Genomic DNA, 18,267 nt, shown 5'->3' with positions numbered 1-18,267 from the left:
AATAACTCTGTTAGACAATCCCTGTAATTTAGTCATGAAAATCCACAACTAAGTAGGCATGAATTCTTCACTACCGTAGGCAATTCATCTTCCTTTTCTCTCAAGAGAGATCAACTTGTCATTTCTTTCTATTTTATAGTTCACACATAACTATAACTATAATACCTGACCGAGGAGTCTACTCTACGCAAGGTGGGGTTGTAGATTGATGGTTTGATTGTGGCCTCCATTCAGTGACTTCCCTACCGAGGGCATTGCTTGCAATCTCCATCATTGAGCACTCCATTCAATGCTAGGGCTTCCCCGTCTGCTGGACTACTTTATTTGAAAGCAGGCACATATACCATTTATGCAGGGCTGTGTGTACTTGAAAGGAGGCATACATACCTTCAATTCAGGCTGTCTCTGTCTCTGCGTGCGTGCGTGGATGGGTGCATTAACACTTTTTTCAAGTAAAAACTGCTGCACTTCAAAAAATCACAACAATACGAAACAGAATACTATCCACCACATCACTGTAAGAAAAATACTAGCAGAAAGAAATCCAGGCAATGAAGTGATCAACAATAAAACAAGAGAAGCCTACGAGTACTGCTTTTCATGACATTACTGCCATGAGAACTAGGTAACAATGAACAAACCAAAGCCTAGCATATCATTTTTTATCCCTACAGATCAAAGTTGTACACAATGCAGGACAACCAAACCTAAGTCATTATCTGAATCACCCAAGTCAATCATCACCGAATTATTTTAGCTTCCTGCTCTGCTACAATAGATGGATAGTTTTTCAGTAACAAAACTGTTCATCCTTTTAATGATATGAAACAGACAAAGTACTGCCTTTTTTTCTACAAAACCTCAATGTTTTTCTAAGCTTAGTAAATCTGCTAAGTGCCAGTCAAGCAATGGTGCCATCGTATTCTGATTTTTCCTCAACCATTTACAGAAGGTAAGACTCATGTGTTACTTGTACCCAAAAACAGTATGACAACATGTTGACAATAGGACTTCTAAACTCCAGTGCTACTGCTGCTGCTCATATATCTGCAGGTATGCCTCAGAGAGAGCAACCATTTGAGGAAGGGTCTCAGAAACATGCAGATCCTGCATCTCATACCTGCAAAACATTGATTATCAGATATGTAATTATAAGTTTCATTCACAACCATACAAGTGGATTAGAAATTGAATTACCATAGCTCTTCTGACTTTCGCTGCACAAAAACCCTGTAGAAACCCTCATTAGGCTTTCCATCATGGACAATATCGGCAATCAAATCATACTTCGAGCGCAATCTCTCATTTTCTTTAGGCATTGGCAAAGGAATAAAATCTTTCAACTCCAAGTTCTTCACAGGAAAGTTGACTGTAATCATAGAAACAATTAGCACAGGATAGCTCAAAACCAAACAAAGTTCCAAGTAAAATCCACTGTTAGTGTCAAGCCTTACCCAAGGTGGGATTCTTCTCGATGAAAAAGTTGTTCTTTTTAAACCGCTGCATATGTAGTATTAAATACTGTGGCAATCTGATGACGCGATATTTCATCCGGGCAACACGAGGACGAACAACTTCAGTCACACTCTCACCATCAAATTTCTTCAGTATATTGAACAGAGGAACCTGAAACAATAGCACATGTAAAATAAGTATCCACCAAGAAAGGGAATGAGTAGAATTTACCCAAGGAAATCCTTCATTTTCCACCCATGGATCAAACCAAAACCTCGCTACCCTATTGTAGAGAAAAAAAATCCCAACATAAATAAGCTCAAAAGTACACAGCCAGTGTTTCTGGGTCACATCTGATCATCACATGCAAATACTGATAGCTGAAAACCCAAACTAGGATACTTAAGTTGATTCAGCTTTCATCTAAATTCCAGGTCAATAAGGTTTTAATTTAACCATTTGAGCAAAATATAGACTTGTATGGCAAACAACAAAAGCACTAAACTAGGAGTTGAAACAGATGCAAAAATTAACACTTCCTCTCAATAGATGAATAAGAAGTGAGAGAAAAAAGAGAAGAAGAAGAGAAACTGGACTATGTTCTATCTTCCATGGTCAGTAATTAACCTTGATTGCCCAGGAATAATGGAGGCATAAGCTTATTAAGCTGAGAATTTGACTTATTTAAAGATCTGACAAAAAGAATCAACTAAATGTTCTATACCAAAGCAGTGACATCTACATTCGCTCCTAGGGATCTAACCAAGCATGTCTTTTGAAACCTTTCATTTGGAATGAGAATTAAACATGATTTGATGCGTATAACTAGGATCTCTATAACACAAACAATAGTGCAGGATGATACCATCTAGCTCAGATAGAGAGCCTATTGGCACTATACAGCAGACATAATAATAATATTTCCAACCTAGCTAAAACATAATGCATAAATACCTGAGGTATTATATTTTTCTCCATCACATCTTTAAACAGAGGAGGTGGTGGCAAATCCAGTCCAAGCATCAAGAATGGCATTCTAGACGTTTCTGTGAAAATATCATGACCAGCTCCACCATCAATCTGGTCATTACCATTTTCTTTCTTCTCAGTGATAGCTTTGTTAGGAATCTCTTTCACAACCTCCAACTCACCCTAACAGGAAAAGAAGTATTAGACCAGCACCACTGAGATAATAATATCAACCAGCAAACTTGAAACGAACTGAAGAGCATTGGAAAAGTAAAAAAGCACCTGAAAGCACTCATAAATGATACTGTTATTTTTCTTTAAAGTTCTAAGATTTGTGTGCAATGTATTAAGAAGCCATGCCATGAATTCCACTGGATCAGACTGTTGACCAATGCGAAACCGTTTCTTACTAGCTTTCATTACAGCCTGGAGAAACTCATGTGGGCTCACCTGAAAAGTCCCAAGAGAATAGATGAGCAAATAAAATGAGGAAACAAAACTTAAACATTGGAAAACCATGACTTCAGAGAAGTAATCAAAGGATCAAACCTGTCCTTTAAAGTTCCGAGCATGCCATATTTTACGAGTGAGTTCTCCATAGCGTTGAACAAGAGGAGACTTGCAATGCTGATAGTTTTCAGGGATGAGGAAGAAATTCCTTAAGGGTGTAACTCTCATTAGCGACTGAATTGTGACATTTACAAAATCAGTTTCCTTGATGTTATTCAGACCCACCTGATGATCAAAATCAAGCAAGATAGTAAACAATGTTAAAATGTCCAAAATATGCATCTTTTACATGAATAAGCAGGACCAATCTGCATCTTATTACACAAGGAAGTTGTATCATGAGCAATAATTCAGTGATGAGTATGATGAATTGGTGATCAAGTAAGAGGACAGATGGTTACCATTCCAGGAAGGTAATCAGACCCATCAAGTGCCCTGGACCATTGCCTGTTTTTGTCAAGCTGTTTGACTTGATCCCTAGTAAACCTGCATGGATGATGCAAAGTTCTTGGAAGTTGGTAAACATATGAAGTGAGTTAAAAAGAAAATGCAACCAATAACACCACAGATAACCATCCCCTGTTAACATCTCAACTAAATGGTCAGGAACTGTAAGAAAGAATACTAACAGGAACCCCATGCCCACAGGAAAAGTATAATGCACCACGGAGAGAGGGGGAGAAAGACCTTGGATTGAGAACATGTCGTATATCATCTAGTGATGGATCAATAATCTCATATCCATCAGGAAGACAATAAACCTTCTCTGTCCTAAGATTGACGTAGACATGGTGTCCTGCCTCAAGACTATGAGTATAAGCATGGGATTTCTTCCCTCTTCCTTGGTAATACTTCCCACAAACCAAACATGCATACACATTCAAATTTGACAGGGAAACAGAGCAAAATTTCTCAAAATCAAAGTCCAAGACCTGCAAACCCCCAAAAAACAATAATCAAAAACATATTTTAAGCACACAAACACAGACATATATAAACCACAATCCTGATATATTCTCCAAAATAATGTTTACTGTACTTATTCATGTACACACATATCTACATAACTACACAAAAATGTACCCGGATATATAGCCCAAAAAAATGAAGCCTTTAACACATTTATGTGCACATAATTACACACAAAAACTCACATATACAACCCAGAAAAATGAATCCTTTAACACACTTATACCTACAAACATACAAATAACTACACAAATTATCTAGTAAAGCGCATCCTTCCACACATTTAAGTACAAAAACACAAAACACCCCAAGAAAACATATCCTTAACGCATTTTTGCACAACAATATACAGATAACCTTATTTAAACAAAAATCCATATTATCATATCCAAAACCGCCAATACTTAACACATTTAACAATTTATAAACCCAAAACCTACATAAATTATCCAAAAAAGATGCAATCTTTACCTGTCGATTAACAGTATCTAAATACGGGCAATCCTCACGAGGCTCAAATTGACTCTTCCTCTTCTCCAAACTATTCTCTTCTCCATACAAATCCTCCTCCTCCTCCTCCTCCTCCTCCTCCTCACCATTCTCTGCTGCAACAACTTGTCCCCTATTCTCCTCCACCCTTCCACCACCATTAGCCGTTCTCCCTCTTTCAAAATCCTCCTCTTCATCATCCACATCATTGTAAGGCACAAGTGGGTTTTCAATACCAGAAGCTGAAGACTGCTCATCCAATCTCTGCCTCTTTGAAACACCGCCACTTTCTTCAGTCCCCATATTATCTTCCTTTACTCTCTTGTTTTTCACAATCTTTTCTTCCCTCACTGTTTATGCACATTGAATATCAAAATACTAGCTTAGTTTATGCAAGATTTAAGCAAATTCCAAGCTCTAATACATCTAAAAATTAGAACTTTAACCAATAAAAAGAACATTTCATGATAAAAATAAGCAAATTTGAAGCTCTAAAACATCTAAGAACCAAAACTTTAATCCTTAAAAAAACACTTGGATAAAAATAACAAAAGGGTTTTCAAGAAAACAACTTACCTTTGATTTGGTGATCTTGAAAAGAACCCAAAATGTTTCCAGTTTCGAGACTGGACTGCTGCTTGCTGCTGCTTGAAGAGTGTTTTGCTAAGCCGAGACAAAACGACACGTCGTTTCACAGCCTTCTGCAGCTTGGAATGACGTGTCGTTTTCATAATTTTGAATTGGTGGACTGGGTTGAAAATTATCATTTAGAAGGAAGTCCAGCCCATTATAATATAATGAGTTCTTTCTTTTTCACAAATCTCAAAAATACCATTCAACTCATCTTGGACTTTACCATCAAATAAATATTTGTATTAATTTTATTTAATTTTTTTAAAAAAATACTCAATTAATTTTACTTATTTAAGTAAGAAATGATATTATTTTGTACAAAAATCAATATTTTTTTATAAAATGATGCCAACAGAGATCTTTATTGAAAAATCAAAATAGCCGGATAGTAAAATTGATACAAAAATTAGTTTAGGATTAATACTATCAAAATAATTTAGAGTGTTTTTAAGGTTAATAATATTGTTGGATGTAAAATTAGCTAAAAAAATAGAAAACGACATTTTCCAATAATTTGGCATTTTTTGTTCTTCCATGATTTGGCTTTTCATATACTGTAATTCTCAAACAATATTTTGATCTTCATGGCTCATGCACGTGTTAAGAGTATGGGATAAAATTTAATATTATAAGATTTTATCATATGAAAAATAATTAATATCATAAAACCTATAATTTAACTTTGCCAAAACAAGTAGTAAACTAGCAATCTACTAATCTCACATCCCCTTACTGGATGATCAGAGTAGTGTTTGTTATGCTACAAAAATCTCTTGAGGAAGAATCCTCAGATGGTGAAACATTCAGACAGAAGAGTTGCTTGCTGGTCTCATTTTCTCCTCAACTTCTTGTTCTTGATGCCTAAATACTTCTCTATATCCTCCTCATCTTCGTCGTCTAGTCGGTCTGTTCTCTTGTTGCCTCCACCCTCTTGGATGCTCTATAGAAGTTCAGCATACAACAGCAACATCAATCAAGAAACACTCGAATGAAATTGTAATAAAAACAATATCATTATTTCACTACACTTAGTCCTATCAATTATGATGGAAAAATTAAGGGAATACCTTTCTGGAAATTCTTTTGGCTTCTGTAACACGCTCTGCCAATAGCAAGACTTCATCTTCATTTGCCGTATACTTAGGTATCTTGAAATCATCTGAAAGCATAGCGAACTGTTTAGTCTATGGGTAAGCACATTTTTTTCCAAAAATACTCCTTGTGGCTCCTAACAAAAAAACAGCATGTCTAAGTCTAACCTCCAATGTGCTTCTCTATCTGTTTAAATGGTCCTATATCGAATTGATTTACAAGTGAGATTGCAAGCCCTGATCGTCCTGCACGAGCAGTTCGACCAACACGATGAAAATAATCCTGTAAACAAATTAGAAAAGAGGAGATTGTAAATAAATGCAAAATGCTCCACGAACAACTCCATCTAGTCATTCATCATCTAAAGGAATTATTGTGTTTGTCATGTAGATGTGAATGTTTGGATGCAAGATTCCAAGATTGCGGTGACAAATTCAAACTCGAAATTTGCTGAAAATAATAGCGCGTGTTGCAGAAAAGTGATGACAATGCAGGGAAATATCATGAATGGAAAAAGGGAAACAACCAAATGCAATTCAAAGCTCCACAATAATTATGACTGAAGATAGATCAGAAACAAGACCTTAAACATGGTGTACTCAAGTATGAGTGAGAGTGCTGGAAAATTAGAAGGCAAACCTTGGCGTTTGTGGGGATATTATAATTAACAACAACATCCACAGATAGAATATCGAGTCCTCTACTTGCGACATCAGTGCATATCAGAATATTGAACTCGCCAGCTTTGAACTTATTTAACGCTCCAAGTCTGTTTGACTATAGAAAACATTGTTCTAACAAAGTGAGGGCTGATTTATAATCACAAGAACATTTAGGTAACAAAAATGGGAAGAGGAGAAGAAACGTGAATAGATGGAGAGAGAAAAAAATGCATATATTTCGATTATTTAAGGCACACCTGGCTCATTTGACCATTAATGGGGATGGCCCCTAGACCAAGCTTTCGAAGAACCAAAGCCAAAAAGTCAGTTTCTCTGCATGTCCGAGTGAAAACCATGGAAGTAGCTCCTTTCTTTGATGATAGTACATGTACAAGATAGCAATCCTGCAGCAAGCATACAAAATGAAACGAACCTAAGAGAGAGATTAATTATAGAGTAAAAGAATGGAAGCCGTTTTTGCTTCACTAAGCTTCCATTGGGGTATAAAATGCTGCAGTCTCATGAATAATTCCACGACTAACATCTTCAAACACCACCAGATGCATGGCTCACTGTGAACCATGCACAAACTCTCAAGTACTCATGCCTTCTCAAGGTATTTGGTGGTCAGCACCAAATATAATCCCTTTTATTCTTTAAGTTCTTCCAAGCGTTCCAATCTTAAAATTAGAAAAAAATTGTTGCAGGCATACAAAATCAAATCAGCTATGAAAACCAGGAAACAATGAAACATCTGATATTGCAGACAACAAGTTCCTTGTAACCAGAACTTCAGTATTCTTGATGTGTATTTGGATACGCAGCAGATGACAGAGAATTTCAAATGGGCTTGTGGAATACATCACATATGTAAAAAAGGAAGAATATGTGTGAAGCAATGCAACAATGGAAAAGGAAGAAACCTTGAGCGCAGCTGGCATGAAGTAAAACCCCTGCTCCAGTGTGTCAACAATGGAATATTTAAATGCTGCTTCGATCTGGAAAATTGAAGTTCTGGCTTGTGAGGAAAACAATTAGAAGAGGAAAGTGATAGATGCATGAAAGTTGTTCCATTGCACCTTTACAGGATTCCTTAAACAAGCCCTTTGGAGTTTCTTCACCTGCAAAACCAAGATAAGAACTTGATCAAACTTTCAACCCTATCTCATTTCCCTCCATTAGGATGTACAGAAAATATTTCAATTGTCAACACAAAAAATATTTTGGATTTTATTATATCAAGCTCGTTGCATTTGTTCTAATTTCACTTTATTGCAAACCTTATGAACTTTGTAATTGGAAGAACCACAAGGCCAAAAACAGATACAATCAGCCACAACAAAAGAAACGATGATGTGATATTTTGAAACATTTTATATTTTAGCTTCCATTTCCTACTCATGTTAGTGAGCCAATTCGGGAAATTAGCTATGACAAACTATTTTAATCAGCTTTGAATAGATAAAAATTGCAGAAAAATTAAGTTCTTATCAGCAATTGATTTTGCAATGATTTGTTTTATGCTCCATAGCAACCACAGCAACATGAACATTGGAATCAAGAAGACTCCAGCATATTCATCAAAAAAATACATGAAGAAAGAAAGAAAAACAAGAAGAAAACTCTGGCAATCTCAATGTATATGACACCTGCCTTATTTGTCATAGTGGCAGAAAATAAATAGGTTCTTCTATTCCTTGGAATGGCCTTTAAAATTTCATCCAGTGATTTCTCAAAATCCATACTCAGTAATCTGTCTGCTTCATCCAAGATCTGTTTACAGCACAAATAATAAAGCAACATGAACAATTTTAAAAACAAAAAAAGGAGGTTCTAGGCCCAAGGATAAAATGTGACGTACTAAATATTTCAATGCATGAAGAGAGAAGCCTTTTGTGTTTGACAAATGATCCGCAAGGCGACCAGGTGTTCCAACCTACAAAGAAATAACAAACCGAGATAAATTGAGAGCTTCCTACAACTGAAAACATGGAGTAGTTCTAATGTATATCCACATAAATCTCCTTCCTACTCTTGCAAGCACCTTTAAGTTGAAATTTCCACTTAGAATAATTCCAACCAAAATTGAATATAACAATCTTGTTCATACATTAGGCACCAATCCCACCCCACGCGCCTATACAATGAGAAAGTGGGAGCCAACAAGCAAAGATATGCTCTATGACTTATCAGATTATGATAGAAAGATGCAAAGACCACATCGAATAACATAACCAAACAGTTATATCCTCTCTGTATGTCATAGGAAGCTCAAAGTATCATACTAGTAAATGAAACTCTTACAATAACGTGTGGCCGCTTTTTTGCAAGGACAATAGATTGCTGCAACATATCCTCTCCTCCAACAAGCTATTTCAAAAGAACAACAAGGATTATCATTCACATAATTTTGGGAAAAAAATAACAAGATTGATTGGAAAACTATATGATACAGTTCAATCTTCAGAATCTACCCTTCAAAGTGATTCAAACCATAACCTTCTTTTTTCTACTAACTCCAATACTTCTTTATTAAACATTGAACTTTAACATTTCACCATCATTTACTCCACAAAAAAAAACCACCTACATAACTTCTACCCAGTCGCAAATCATTTCCTTATCAGAATTAGTCCTGCTGCCAGGCATGATTTCAAAACTACTCACCTTCAATGCTTAAAGCCAATTTTGTGAATTATATAATTAAATAGCACAGCTCAATTTTGTGCTTAGCACATAACTACATGACCTGAGTCTTTAATTTGAAGCTAAAATATTCTATCAGCAAATCAAGATTTGTTTTTATTAATGTACTTATGTACCAACCCAAATGTCTATAATAAATTTGTGATGGAAGTGAACAGATAATCACAAAATAAAACTCTCAATTTACTTCCTGTCTATCTAACGAAAAAACAAAAAGAAATAAAGGGGCAACCTTAAAACTTACCACCACACATCTCACACCAATGCCAGATCCCAAAGCTTCAAACTGCTCAGCAATCTGAATTGCCAACTCCCTTTGAACAAGAGCAAAACAAAACCCAGTTGAAAAATATATACTACATAGCAAAAAAAAAATACAAACTTTAAAGCTTAAAACACTAAATACACATGAACAAAGCATCTGGGTTTTTCACATTCAAATAATTCAATAAAAAAAACCTGACGTTAAACATATAATAAACAAGAAAAAATCATCTGGGTTCGAATTCAAAGAAAACCAACAAAAAAAAGCCAACCTTGTAGGAGAAAGAACACAAACAAAGAAGGGTTGCACAGATTTTCTCTCTTGTGAATCTTTCAAAATTGCTTCCAGTGTTGGAAGCACAAAAGCTCCAGTCTTGCCTGAACCTGTAGCTGCTACACCAATCAAGTCTTTGCCTTGAAGTGCATAAGGTATTGCTTCTTCTTGTATCTTTGTTGGCTTTTTCCATCCTAGATTTTCACATGCTTCTACTAGTTCTTTACATAAACCTAAATCAGCGAATGTTTTCTCTGTTTCTTGCTTGTCTTCTGCCATGTTTTGTCTGATAACGTTAATGTGCAAAAGGTTGCTTTGGTCTGATTTCTCTCTCTGGCCAATTTTTTTTGGCTATAGAGATCGTCGCTAGCTATATATATATATACCTTCTGCTTATGGAAATTCCAGGTCAAGACGATAGTTATACTACCAAACTCGGGTGGACCCGGCAGGTTGGGCAGGCTAATTCATTGATTGACGGGTCATTGTTTAGATAAAAAAAAATCGAAATTAAAACCAGCATAAATTAAGCTTCAAATCCACCATTACCAAGTTAACTTATTATACTGGTTTTATAACTACAGTTAAAGACACGTAAACTTGTTTATTTATTTTGATTATTTTTATAGATTTAATTAAAATTTAATCATTATGATTTATCTAGATAAATTAATTATTTTTTATAGTATAAAAAATAATTAAATACTTTTTTATCAGCACTATTGACTATATTTAATTTAATAATCTTTTATTTTTTAAAAAAACTTCCTTTTCTTGTCAATTTTTTCATCCTATCTATTTTTTCAACCTTTTCTATTTTTTTTTTAAAATAAGTTATATATATATATATATAAAGATGCATCCTTCTACCGATGGATCAGTTTTTAACAAATTATCTACACATGATCTAATTCAATATTTAATCATGATTTAGGTTTTTCATTATGTTCATTTAATTTGAATTCATGCTTTTTCATGATTCTCGAATCATGTTTTATACACAAAAACTATTTTACTTATTCTCTAATTAGAAGCTTTCATACAATAAACAATATTTTTTTCTCATTGTTTTCTGTATCAAGATAACTTTATTTACTATCTCGAGACAAGAGAAACAATATAAAAAATATATATCTCCATGAACCTTAGTTTTGTCGAATTTCAATTATCGACCAAAAATAAAACTCTCAGTTTTAGTCATATTTCAATTCCTTAGCAATCTAACTAGGATGTTTTCTGTTCAGATTTCGTCAAGTACTAAAATAAAACTCTCAGATGGATTGATGCAGTGAGTCCCAAGTAATATTAGTGGCTGATGCAGTGGATCTCTTGTGAGATATATGGGTGAGGAAATGCTACTCTCAGAGTGTAATTGAAGGACTGATTGGATGGATCAAAATGGAAAATCCCAGCTCGAAGACGTGAAGAAAGATACGTGAAGATGCCAAGGTCTTGTTCAAACTTTACCATGTCTTTCTTGGACAATCCAATCTTTGCTTCTATTCCCTCACCATCTTTTGTATCCAAGAAAATGGCAACCTGTTAGGCTTCAAGGCAGGACTTCACCACATAGGCTTTCCCCTCCCAAAATCTGTGTCATGGAATGGAAACTCATACCAACTGCTGAAACGAAAAAAACCTTGAGCTAGGGATTCTTGGAGCCCCCTCACCGGCTTTAAACATAGTTGTTAGATTCGATGACTAATTTGAAAAAAAGCTTCTGTCATCTCTGATTAATTATTTTTATTAAAATAACATCATTTTATTTTTTTCAAAAAACAAATCAATGGTTTTTGACTATCAAAGTTTAGAATGAGTTTTGTCAAGTCAATCAAGTCATGAATCTACATATTTCATCAAATCAATGTTTATTTTTCAATTCAACTTGAACTTAATTTAAATTAGATTTCGCAGAATTTCTAAGTCAACCAACTTGATTATTTCGGGTTTAACAACTATATTTTTGAGGAAGTTAAGTATCCAACTACCTCCCTGAAGCTTTCCTAAAGATAGTCATTGTTCATCTTCGTTAGTGACTCGTGAAATTTGTTTTCCTGCTAAACCATTATAGTTTAGCACAATACTTTCACTTTCTGGCCAATTTGCTGTTGTCACCAGGTAGAAGTTTCCAATGGATTGTTGTGGCACTGGTGGTTTCATTCTCCTCCGAACATGGACTGCAATTGTTGCAGCATTTATCTTTGTAGCTTCAATTTCTCCGGTTACAGCCGTCATAGCCCCCAAATAAGAGCTGAAACAGCATCGAAACGAGTAGGACAATCCAAAGATGGTCCGTCGCCCACTTCTTCTCCTGGAGACACTTTCTTGGAACCATCAAACAAGAACCTTTTCATCAAAATTTCACTTAACACATCCTCTTTCATGAAATTGCTTGAAGAAAAGCTTGGTAAATCATGTAGAGGGAAGAGGGTTGAGCAGTCAAAAATCACCTCGTCAATAATGTTTTGGGAACCGCAAGCCATTGCAGCCCAGTTATTAACAAAGGTTGCTATAGTTGATGCATCAGCAACTGCATGTCAAATGCAAATACAAATTTTCAACCCCCTACAATTGAAGTAATTTACTTGAACTGCTAGCATTACCTGATCAGTGCTTAGCCCAAATGACTTCATTAGGGCTACATGGTAGCAGCTGATTTATGTCTGCTTCTTGAAATACCTTTGTTACGTCGCCACCATCCAAGGCTTCAATAAACACAGCGCACCATCATCGTTGCAGTCGATAGAAAAACCATCTTTTATCCGTCCAGCAAAAGGGTAGAATTAAGTTAATGACTGTGAGGACTTTCTCAGGTGATAAAAGAGGCTTTGCAGAAACTTTCACTGGATAGTGAGTAAAAGAGAAAGCTTGTAGGTTCTTAGATGGTGCAGCACGGCGGAAGGTTTCAGGATTTCCTTGGAAATGATTTGAACTTCCATTTTCTACTTTCTTCTGAAAGCGAACTGCTAAGTTAGTTCATAGTTTTGAGGCAATACAATACGGCCAATAAATACTAAATTATATACAACCCAATGAAAGTAGCACAACGTAGAATGATGTGAATCTGATAGATACTGTTCATGTCCACTCAATTGGAAATCACTATCAATACTGTTCAATTGAAGAAAAAATTAGGGTTGCAGATGATCAAAAGTGCAATGATGCCTCTTCCACATTTTTCTTTAAGTCGGTAAGGAGATATTGTGAACCAAGTTTCTGTCAATAACATCACCAAGTGCAGTGGATGTTCGGCTTCCAAAAATCAACTTAAAAGGAAAGATTTCATGTTAAAACAACCAGCAACAACCTCCACTTCTGAACTCTTTATGAGTTTGTTGATTAAGATTTCATTGGCCGATCACATCTTTCTTGTTGACTCAAAACCCTAGTACTAGTAGATCACCATCACCATCACCATCACCATCACCATCACCATCAATTGAATGAGCAACCATCATGGTGTTCAAACAAAACCAGTAGCAGATGTCACTGCAAAATCACACCTATGTTGTTCCAACTTAAATCGTAGCATTAATTCTCTCCAAAATGGTTAAATAATGCATTCCTAGTCCAAATATTCAGAATTCTCAGGTGGAAAAGGAGCTGTATGGCTTTGATCATAATGCAAAGATCTGAATGTCTTGAATCACAGCTGTCATTTTTTTTTCCACTTACAGTAACTCTTTTTGACAGTCCAGGCAATTGCTGTTGTGTTCACCCCCACAATGATTAAAGGTTCGTAGTCCCACCAAACATTGTCTCTAAAAAGTTTAGCCAATTAACCCCACAAGACATCCATTTAAAACATGGTAGTTCTAAGACTAGAATGAGAGCCAACAACGGTACAAAATGGAACCGTTGCAAAAGAATTCCAACGAAAAGAACAGAACAAGAAAGGCAGTTAAAGTAGAAAGATACGGCCAACGTTCAAAGCAAAAGCAACGATCAAAAGAGAAAAAGAATGTACTAATGGAATGATGATCCGGGAGAAAAAAAAGGAAAGTGTTCAATTTAAGGTAATGGTGAATTTTATTAACCAACAACTACCAAATGAATATCTAGCTGCAAATTTTCAAATCCTCTCTTCATTGTTCAAATGACCAGTCTCAAATAGGAGTCATAAATAAGACAATAAAAAGAAGATATGTTAAACATCAGAAGCATATTCCAACTTGTAAAACAATTATATGGAAGCTGCAACTTGAAGGTAATAGTAATTCTTAGTTTTTAGTTGGCAGCCAATCTTTGCGGATGTCAAAGGTGTAGTTGATCTCAAGGTAGCACTTGTTATCGTCATCAACGAACTGGAGACAAAGAAAGAAGAATACAAAGGAAATCAGTAGCAGCTTCTGCAAACCAAAAATTCTTGATGAATCTAATAATTATCTTTGAAATCTAATCACTAAACAAAGGATGACCCACAAGTTTAAATGTTCACATGCATGAATTATGACACACTTGATTACAGAACTAATTGATAGGAACATTACTCAGCTTGTCCTTTTGAAGCAGATTAAGTTAGGCCTTGCAAGATGTTCTGAAACAATAACTACATTGTAGGGACTTTAAATGGTAATAGATTTGATGTTAGCATATTTAAAATTATTTGAATTTTTGCAAATTTTTTTTATAAATCCATGCTCTTAAATGCAGGTGCCCCACAAGTACTATCACATGAATCAGCAGAACAGATGAAAACAACTGAAAATGAATGTGTGTAGTTTGTGCGCAAACGCATTGAGAAAAGGTCAGTTGATGAACATGTATTTTGAACCAATACATCTGTTGCGTGAAAAGATCAAATATCAAAGGGGTGAAGAACAAGAAGAACTGGTGGAACTTACTTTACTTCTAGCCGCATATGATCCTCTAGCAAACATACCAGATGGAGTAGTTTCTTCAGGCATTTCATGAGTATAAGGTTCTGTATGAGGACTAAAGGTTCCGATCATCTCCTTTGAGCTATCAACTATCATGATAAATCATCATACAAGGGAAAATCATTATTTCAGAGAAAAAGAGATACGGGGATGAAGAGATTGGAAGAGATAAATGGAGAGACTTTTACCCTTGATACCAGTTTTCCAAACCGTGTTAGTATACTTGAGGCCGGAAACAATGTTGTTCTTAACCTCAAAAGTGAACTGCAGACTATAGCGGCTACCTTCTTTTAAGGTGAACCATGAGCCTTTAGGCTTTCCATTCTCAGGAACTGAAAGAACAATATCAGGTCTGCCAGAGGATTTGATTTCAAGGCTCAGGATTTTAACTTCAGGTTCAAGAGTCTCTACATAGTTATAAAACCATTAAGAAAAATGTCAGAGATCCAAACAAACTTCATCTGCCATTAATTGATCAGATTTCTTCCAAGAATCAAAAAGGCTAACAGAAGAGGAAATTTTATTCAAATTCAAGCATTTACAAATCTAGTCAATGAAATAGTATGCTTGAATAAATGGAGATGATGAAAGAAGGGTCTAACACACTATAGTAACACATGAGCTCAGACACAATTGCTATAAATTGTGGGAAAAGAAACCAAAATTTGACAAATAATCCATAAACTATCAACCCTAATTAACAAAATTAACTTTTATTAATTCCTAAGATTTCTCAGGTGAATTTTAGTTCTTCTCACAGCAGACAATATGCAGAGACTTGTAAATCCACAAAAAAATCATTAACAGACTACATAAAACATAGCTCCATTACCACTAATTGCAAAGGAAATCTGAATTATACTACAAATTAACACATTTTCAAAATGTTTAAGCAGATTACCTCCAGCAGCCTCAATATCCACAGCCCCAAGAAGCTGTTCCTTCCACCTCCTCAAACTCTCATCATCCTACATTCTCAAACCACACAAAACAGAAAAAGATTGAACATAAACAAAACAAAAAATGGAACAGTAATTAATAAAAAGAAACAGGAATGAGAAAACACAAAGAGGTAGAAAACAAGAAAGAAAAACAAACCTTGTCTTTTTCAAGTTGTTCTTTGAGTGTGCATTGAGGACCCAGCTCAATCTTCCTTTCATTAGTTTCTTCATCATCCTCTTCTTCTTGATCAGTTCCATAAAGAGAACTCTCACTCATCTTTCTACTAATCCCACCACTTTTAGGTTCATCAACATTATTTTCTTCTTCATTTGGAGGTGTTTTTGTTGTTGCTGCTGTCTCAGAAACTTCCTCTTTGTTTTTCTCATCAAAACCCATGCTTTTAGTATTTGAATTCACACCAGCCTCCAAAGACATCAACAGCCCATCAACAGTAAACAGCACTTGTGTCTGCGCCTGTATGTGTCTCCCTTAGGGAACAAAACAAAACAAAACAGAAGGCCCCCAAAGCAAAAGAACACAAAAACCAGACACCAACAAAAGAAGGGTCAAAGAATCTTAGAAACTAGAAAGTTTAACACGGGACAAAATCAAGAAAACCCACAACCATAACCCTTCAAACAACAACAAGACACGCTAACAACCCAAGAAAGAACGATAGAGAAAGGGCACAAGTTCAGTTTTTAGAAAGTTCAAACAAAGGAAAAGGAAACAGTCATGTGGTGATCCTAAAATTGTGTTCAACTAAACAACAATGGCAAAATAAGAAAAGAGAGGTGTCAAGATCGTGAAGGTCACTCCTTCAGTAGGATCCACGAATACCTTGATTCAAGGACATGGGGGGCTTTAAAATTAGTGCATCCTTTTGATTACATAACCAAAACAATATACAGAGAGAGAGATGTGAGATTAAGACAGCCTAGGATTGTCTGGAGGATAGACTCCTCCTCTTTGACTTCTTATAATGGAAACTCTGACTCGGACATGAAGGAAAGAAAAAAAAGCTGCCTAGGATTCTGATAGTTATAATTGGTTTGGTTCAGCTTGCTGTTTTTAACTTTAGATAAGCTCTCAGTTCTTGGTACTTTGACCTTAGGTTTTTTGTATGGACATTTTCTTGTCCTTGTCAAAAAGATTATAGGCTTGTGCAAAGTCAATTCAGTTAGCTGAGTCCCAGTAATTTGTACATTTTCTTGTGAATTTAGGACATAAAAAACCATAGCTGACGAAAGTAATAAAGAGTCCGAGTTAAAGGTTGTTGAGTCGATTTTATCAGATCAATTGTTTATCAAAAAGATGTCATTTTGTTCTTTTTTAAAGAAAAACTTTATTAGTTTTGACTCAATCCAATTTGAAATAAGTTTATAGGCTAATCAACATGTATTACTTGAAATCTTTTACTAAATCAATTTCAAATTAGTCCAAATTGAAATTTAGTTGGAATCATAAATGTTATTTATCAATTTAACCCGTAAATTTAAACTAAGTTTAATTTTATTATAAAAACCATTAGGTGAGGCTTTCAGGACTAGTGTAGAAAATTTTCTAAGTTAAATTATATGGACGAATTGAAGTTGTAATTGTCATTTGCTAAATGGAAATGGGATTTTTTATACGATGATGATCTCATTAGCTTAGCCCTATTGATGTACTTAGTTTTATGAAGAAATAATATATATATATATATATATATATATATATATATATATATATATATATTTCAAATAAAATCAAATCCTGTAGAAATTCATCTAGTTTATTAAAGAAATAAATTAAAATCTTATTTAGTTTTTTTAAAAAAATAAAATAATATTTTTTAAGACTTTTTTTTTATAAAAACTCTTGTAAAAATATTAATCTACTAAACCGGTGATTCAACCTTGAAGATAATCATGGCCTTCATGATGTGTGCAAGAAGGCCTTGGTAGCAAGGAGAATCTCTGCATTGAATTGTTCCGATTTCTTTAATGCATGTGCCCCACTAATTATTAAGGCCACTGAACAGATTCTAGGAGGGCCACTGTGTAAAATGTACATGATCATCATTCAATAGCCATGATGGTGGAACAACAATATTCTGCTCTGTTAACTGATGTAATAAATTATTTTCCACAGGAGGAATGGTCAGCAGATGCATGAACCTCAGCTTGAACTTCTTACCAACTTCATGGAATCCTTTGGCAATTTTGTACTGTTTGCTTGGACCTTATCCCTTGTGCCGATGGAGCCAAGAACTAGTTTTCACACTGACAATTTACCACACAAACACGAAGGGAGGCAGAGATATCTTCCCAAGGCCAACATCAGCAACCACCGCAGATGGTGGCCAAATTTGCCATTTACCTAACCTGGTCCTTAGCTCAAGATAATTCATCATCGTTTCCCTCGGGAGATGATAAAACCA

General features: G+C 35.2%; 3 protein-coding genes across 4 annotated transcripts; all 3 read right to left on the bottom strand.

The window, feature by feature from the left end:
* Nucleotides 1-632: 632 nt before the first annotated feature.
* Nucleotides 633-5,128, bottom strand: LOC7455836 (uncharacterized). Of its 2 annotated transcripts, XM_024587643.2 has the most exons (10): nucleotides 4,969-5,128; nucleotides 4,375-4,742; nucleotides 3,622-3,866; nucleotides 3,336-3,420; nucleotides 2,974-3,159; nucleotides 2,707-2,874; nucleotides 2,410-2,607; nucleotides 1,455-1,626; nucleotides 1,198-1,369; nucleotides 633-1,120 (listed from the first exon to the last, which is right to left on the bottom strand). In XM_024587643.2, exons 2-10 carry the CDS (start codon nucleotides 4,693-4,695, stop codon nucleotides 1,027-1,029), a joined length of 1,641 nt encoding a protein of 546 aa, XP_024443411.2. In that variant the 5' UTR covers nucleotides 4,696-4,742; nucleotides 4,969-5,128; the 3' UTR covers nucleotides 633-1,026. The 2 variants fall into 2 exon arrangements, with proteins under 2 accessions (XP_024443411.2, XP_024443412.1); XM_024587644.2 differs by lacking the exons at nucleotides 3,622-3,866; nucleotides 4,969-5,128 and having other exon boundaries at nucleotides 4,375-4,524.
* A 506-nt stretch (nucleotides 5,129-5,634) lies between these two features.
* LOC7455835 (DEAD-box ATP-dependent RNA helicase 10) lies at nucleotides 5,635-10,412 on the bottom strand. Its single transcript, XM_024587645.2, has 12 exons — nucleotides 10,022-10,412; nucleotides 9,730-9,799; nucleotides 9,084-9,149; nucleotides 8,641-8,715; nucleotides 8,433-8,552; nucleotides 7,859-7,900; nucleotides 7,703-7,777; nucleotides 7,037-7,183; nucleotides 6,757-6,894; nucleotides 6,285-6,399; nucleotides 6,093-6,184; nucleotides 5,635-5,965 (listed from the first exon to the last, which is right to left on the bottom strand). Exons 1-12 carry the CDS (start codon nucleotides 10,300-10,302, stop codon nucleotides 5,855-5,857), a joined length of 1,332 nt encoding a protein of 443 aa, XP_024443413.2. The 5' UTR covers nucleotides 10,303-10,412; the 3' UTR covers nucleotides 5,635-5,854.
* Nucleotides 10,413-14,033: 3,621 nt separating this feature from the next.
* LOC7455832 (rho GDP-dissociation inhibitor 1) lies at nucleotides 14,034-16,954 on the bottom strand. Its single transcript, XM_002322494.4, has 5 exons — nucleotides 16,002-16,954; nucleotides 15,805-15,871; nucleotides 15,092-15,310; nucleotides 14,868-14,992; nucleotides 14,034-14,327 (listed from the first exon to the last, which is right to left on the bottom strand). Exons 1-5 carry the CDS (start codon nucleotides 16,278-16,280, stop codon nucleotides 14,244-14,246), a joined length of 774 nt encoding a protein of 257 aa, XP_002322530.4. The 5' UTR covers nucleotides 16,281-16,954; the 3' UTR covers nucleotides 14,034-14,243.
* Between the last annotated feature and the right edge of the window lie 1,313 nt (nucleotides 16,955-18,267).

This window comes from Populus trichocarpa, chromosome 16 (assembly GCF_000002775.5).
Source record: "Populus trichocarpa isolate Nisqually-1 chromosome 16, P.trichocarpa_v4.1, whole genome shotgun sequence".
Classification (NCBI taxonomy): domain Eukaryota; kingdom Viridiplantae; phylum Streptophyta; class Magnoliopsida; order Malpighiales; family Salicaceae; genus Populus; species Populus trichocarpa.
The sequence above is the reverse complement of the archived record's forward strand: the minus strand, read 5'-3'. Positions and strand labels throughout refer to the sequence as shown.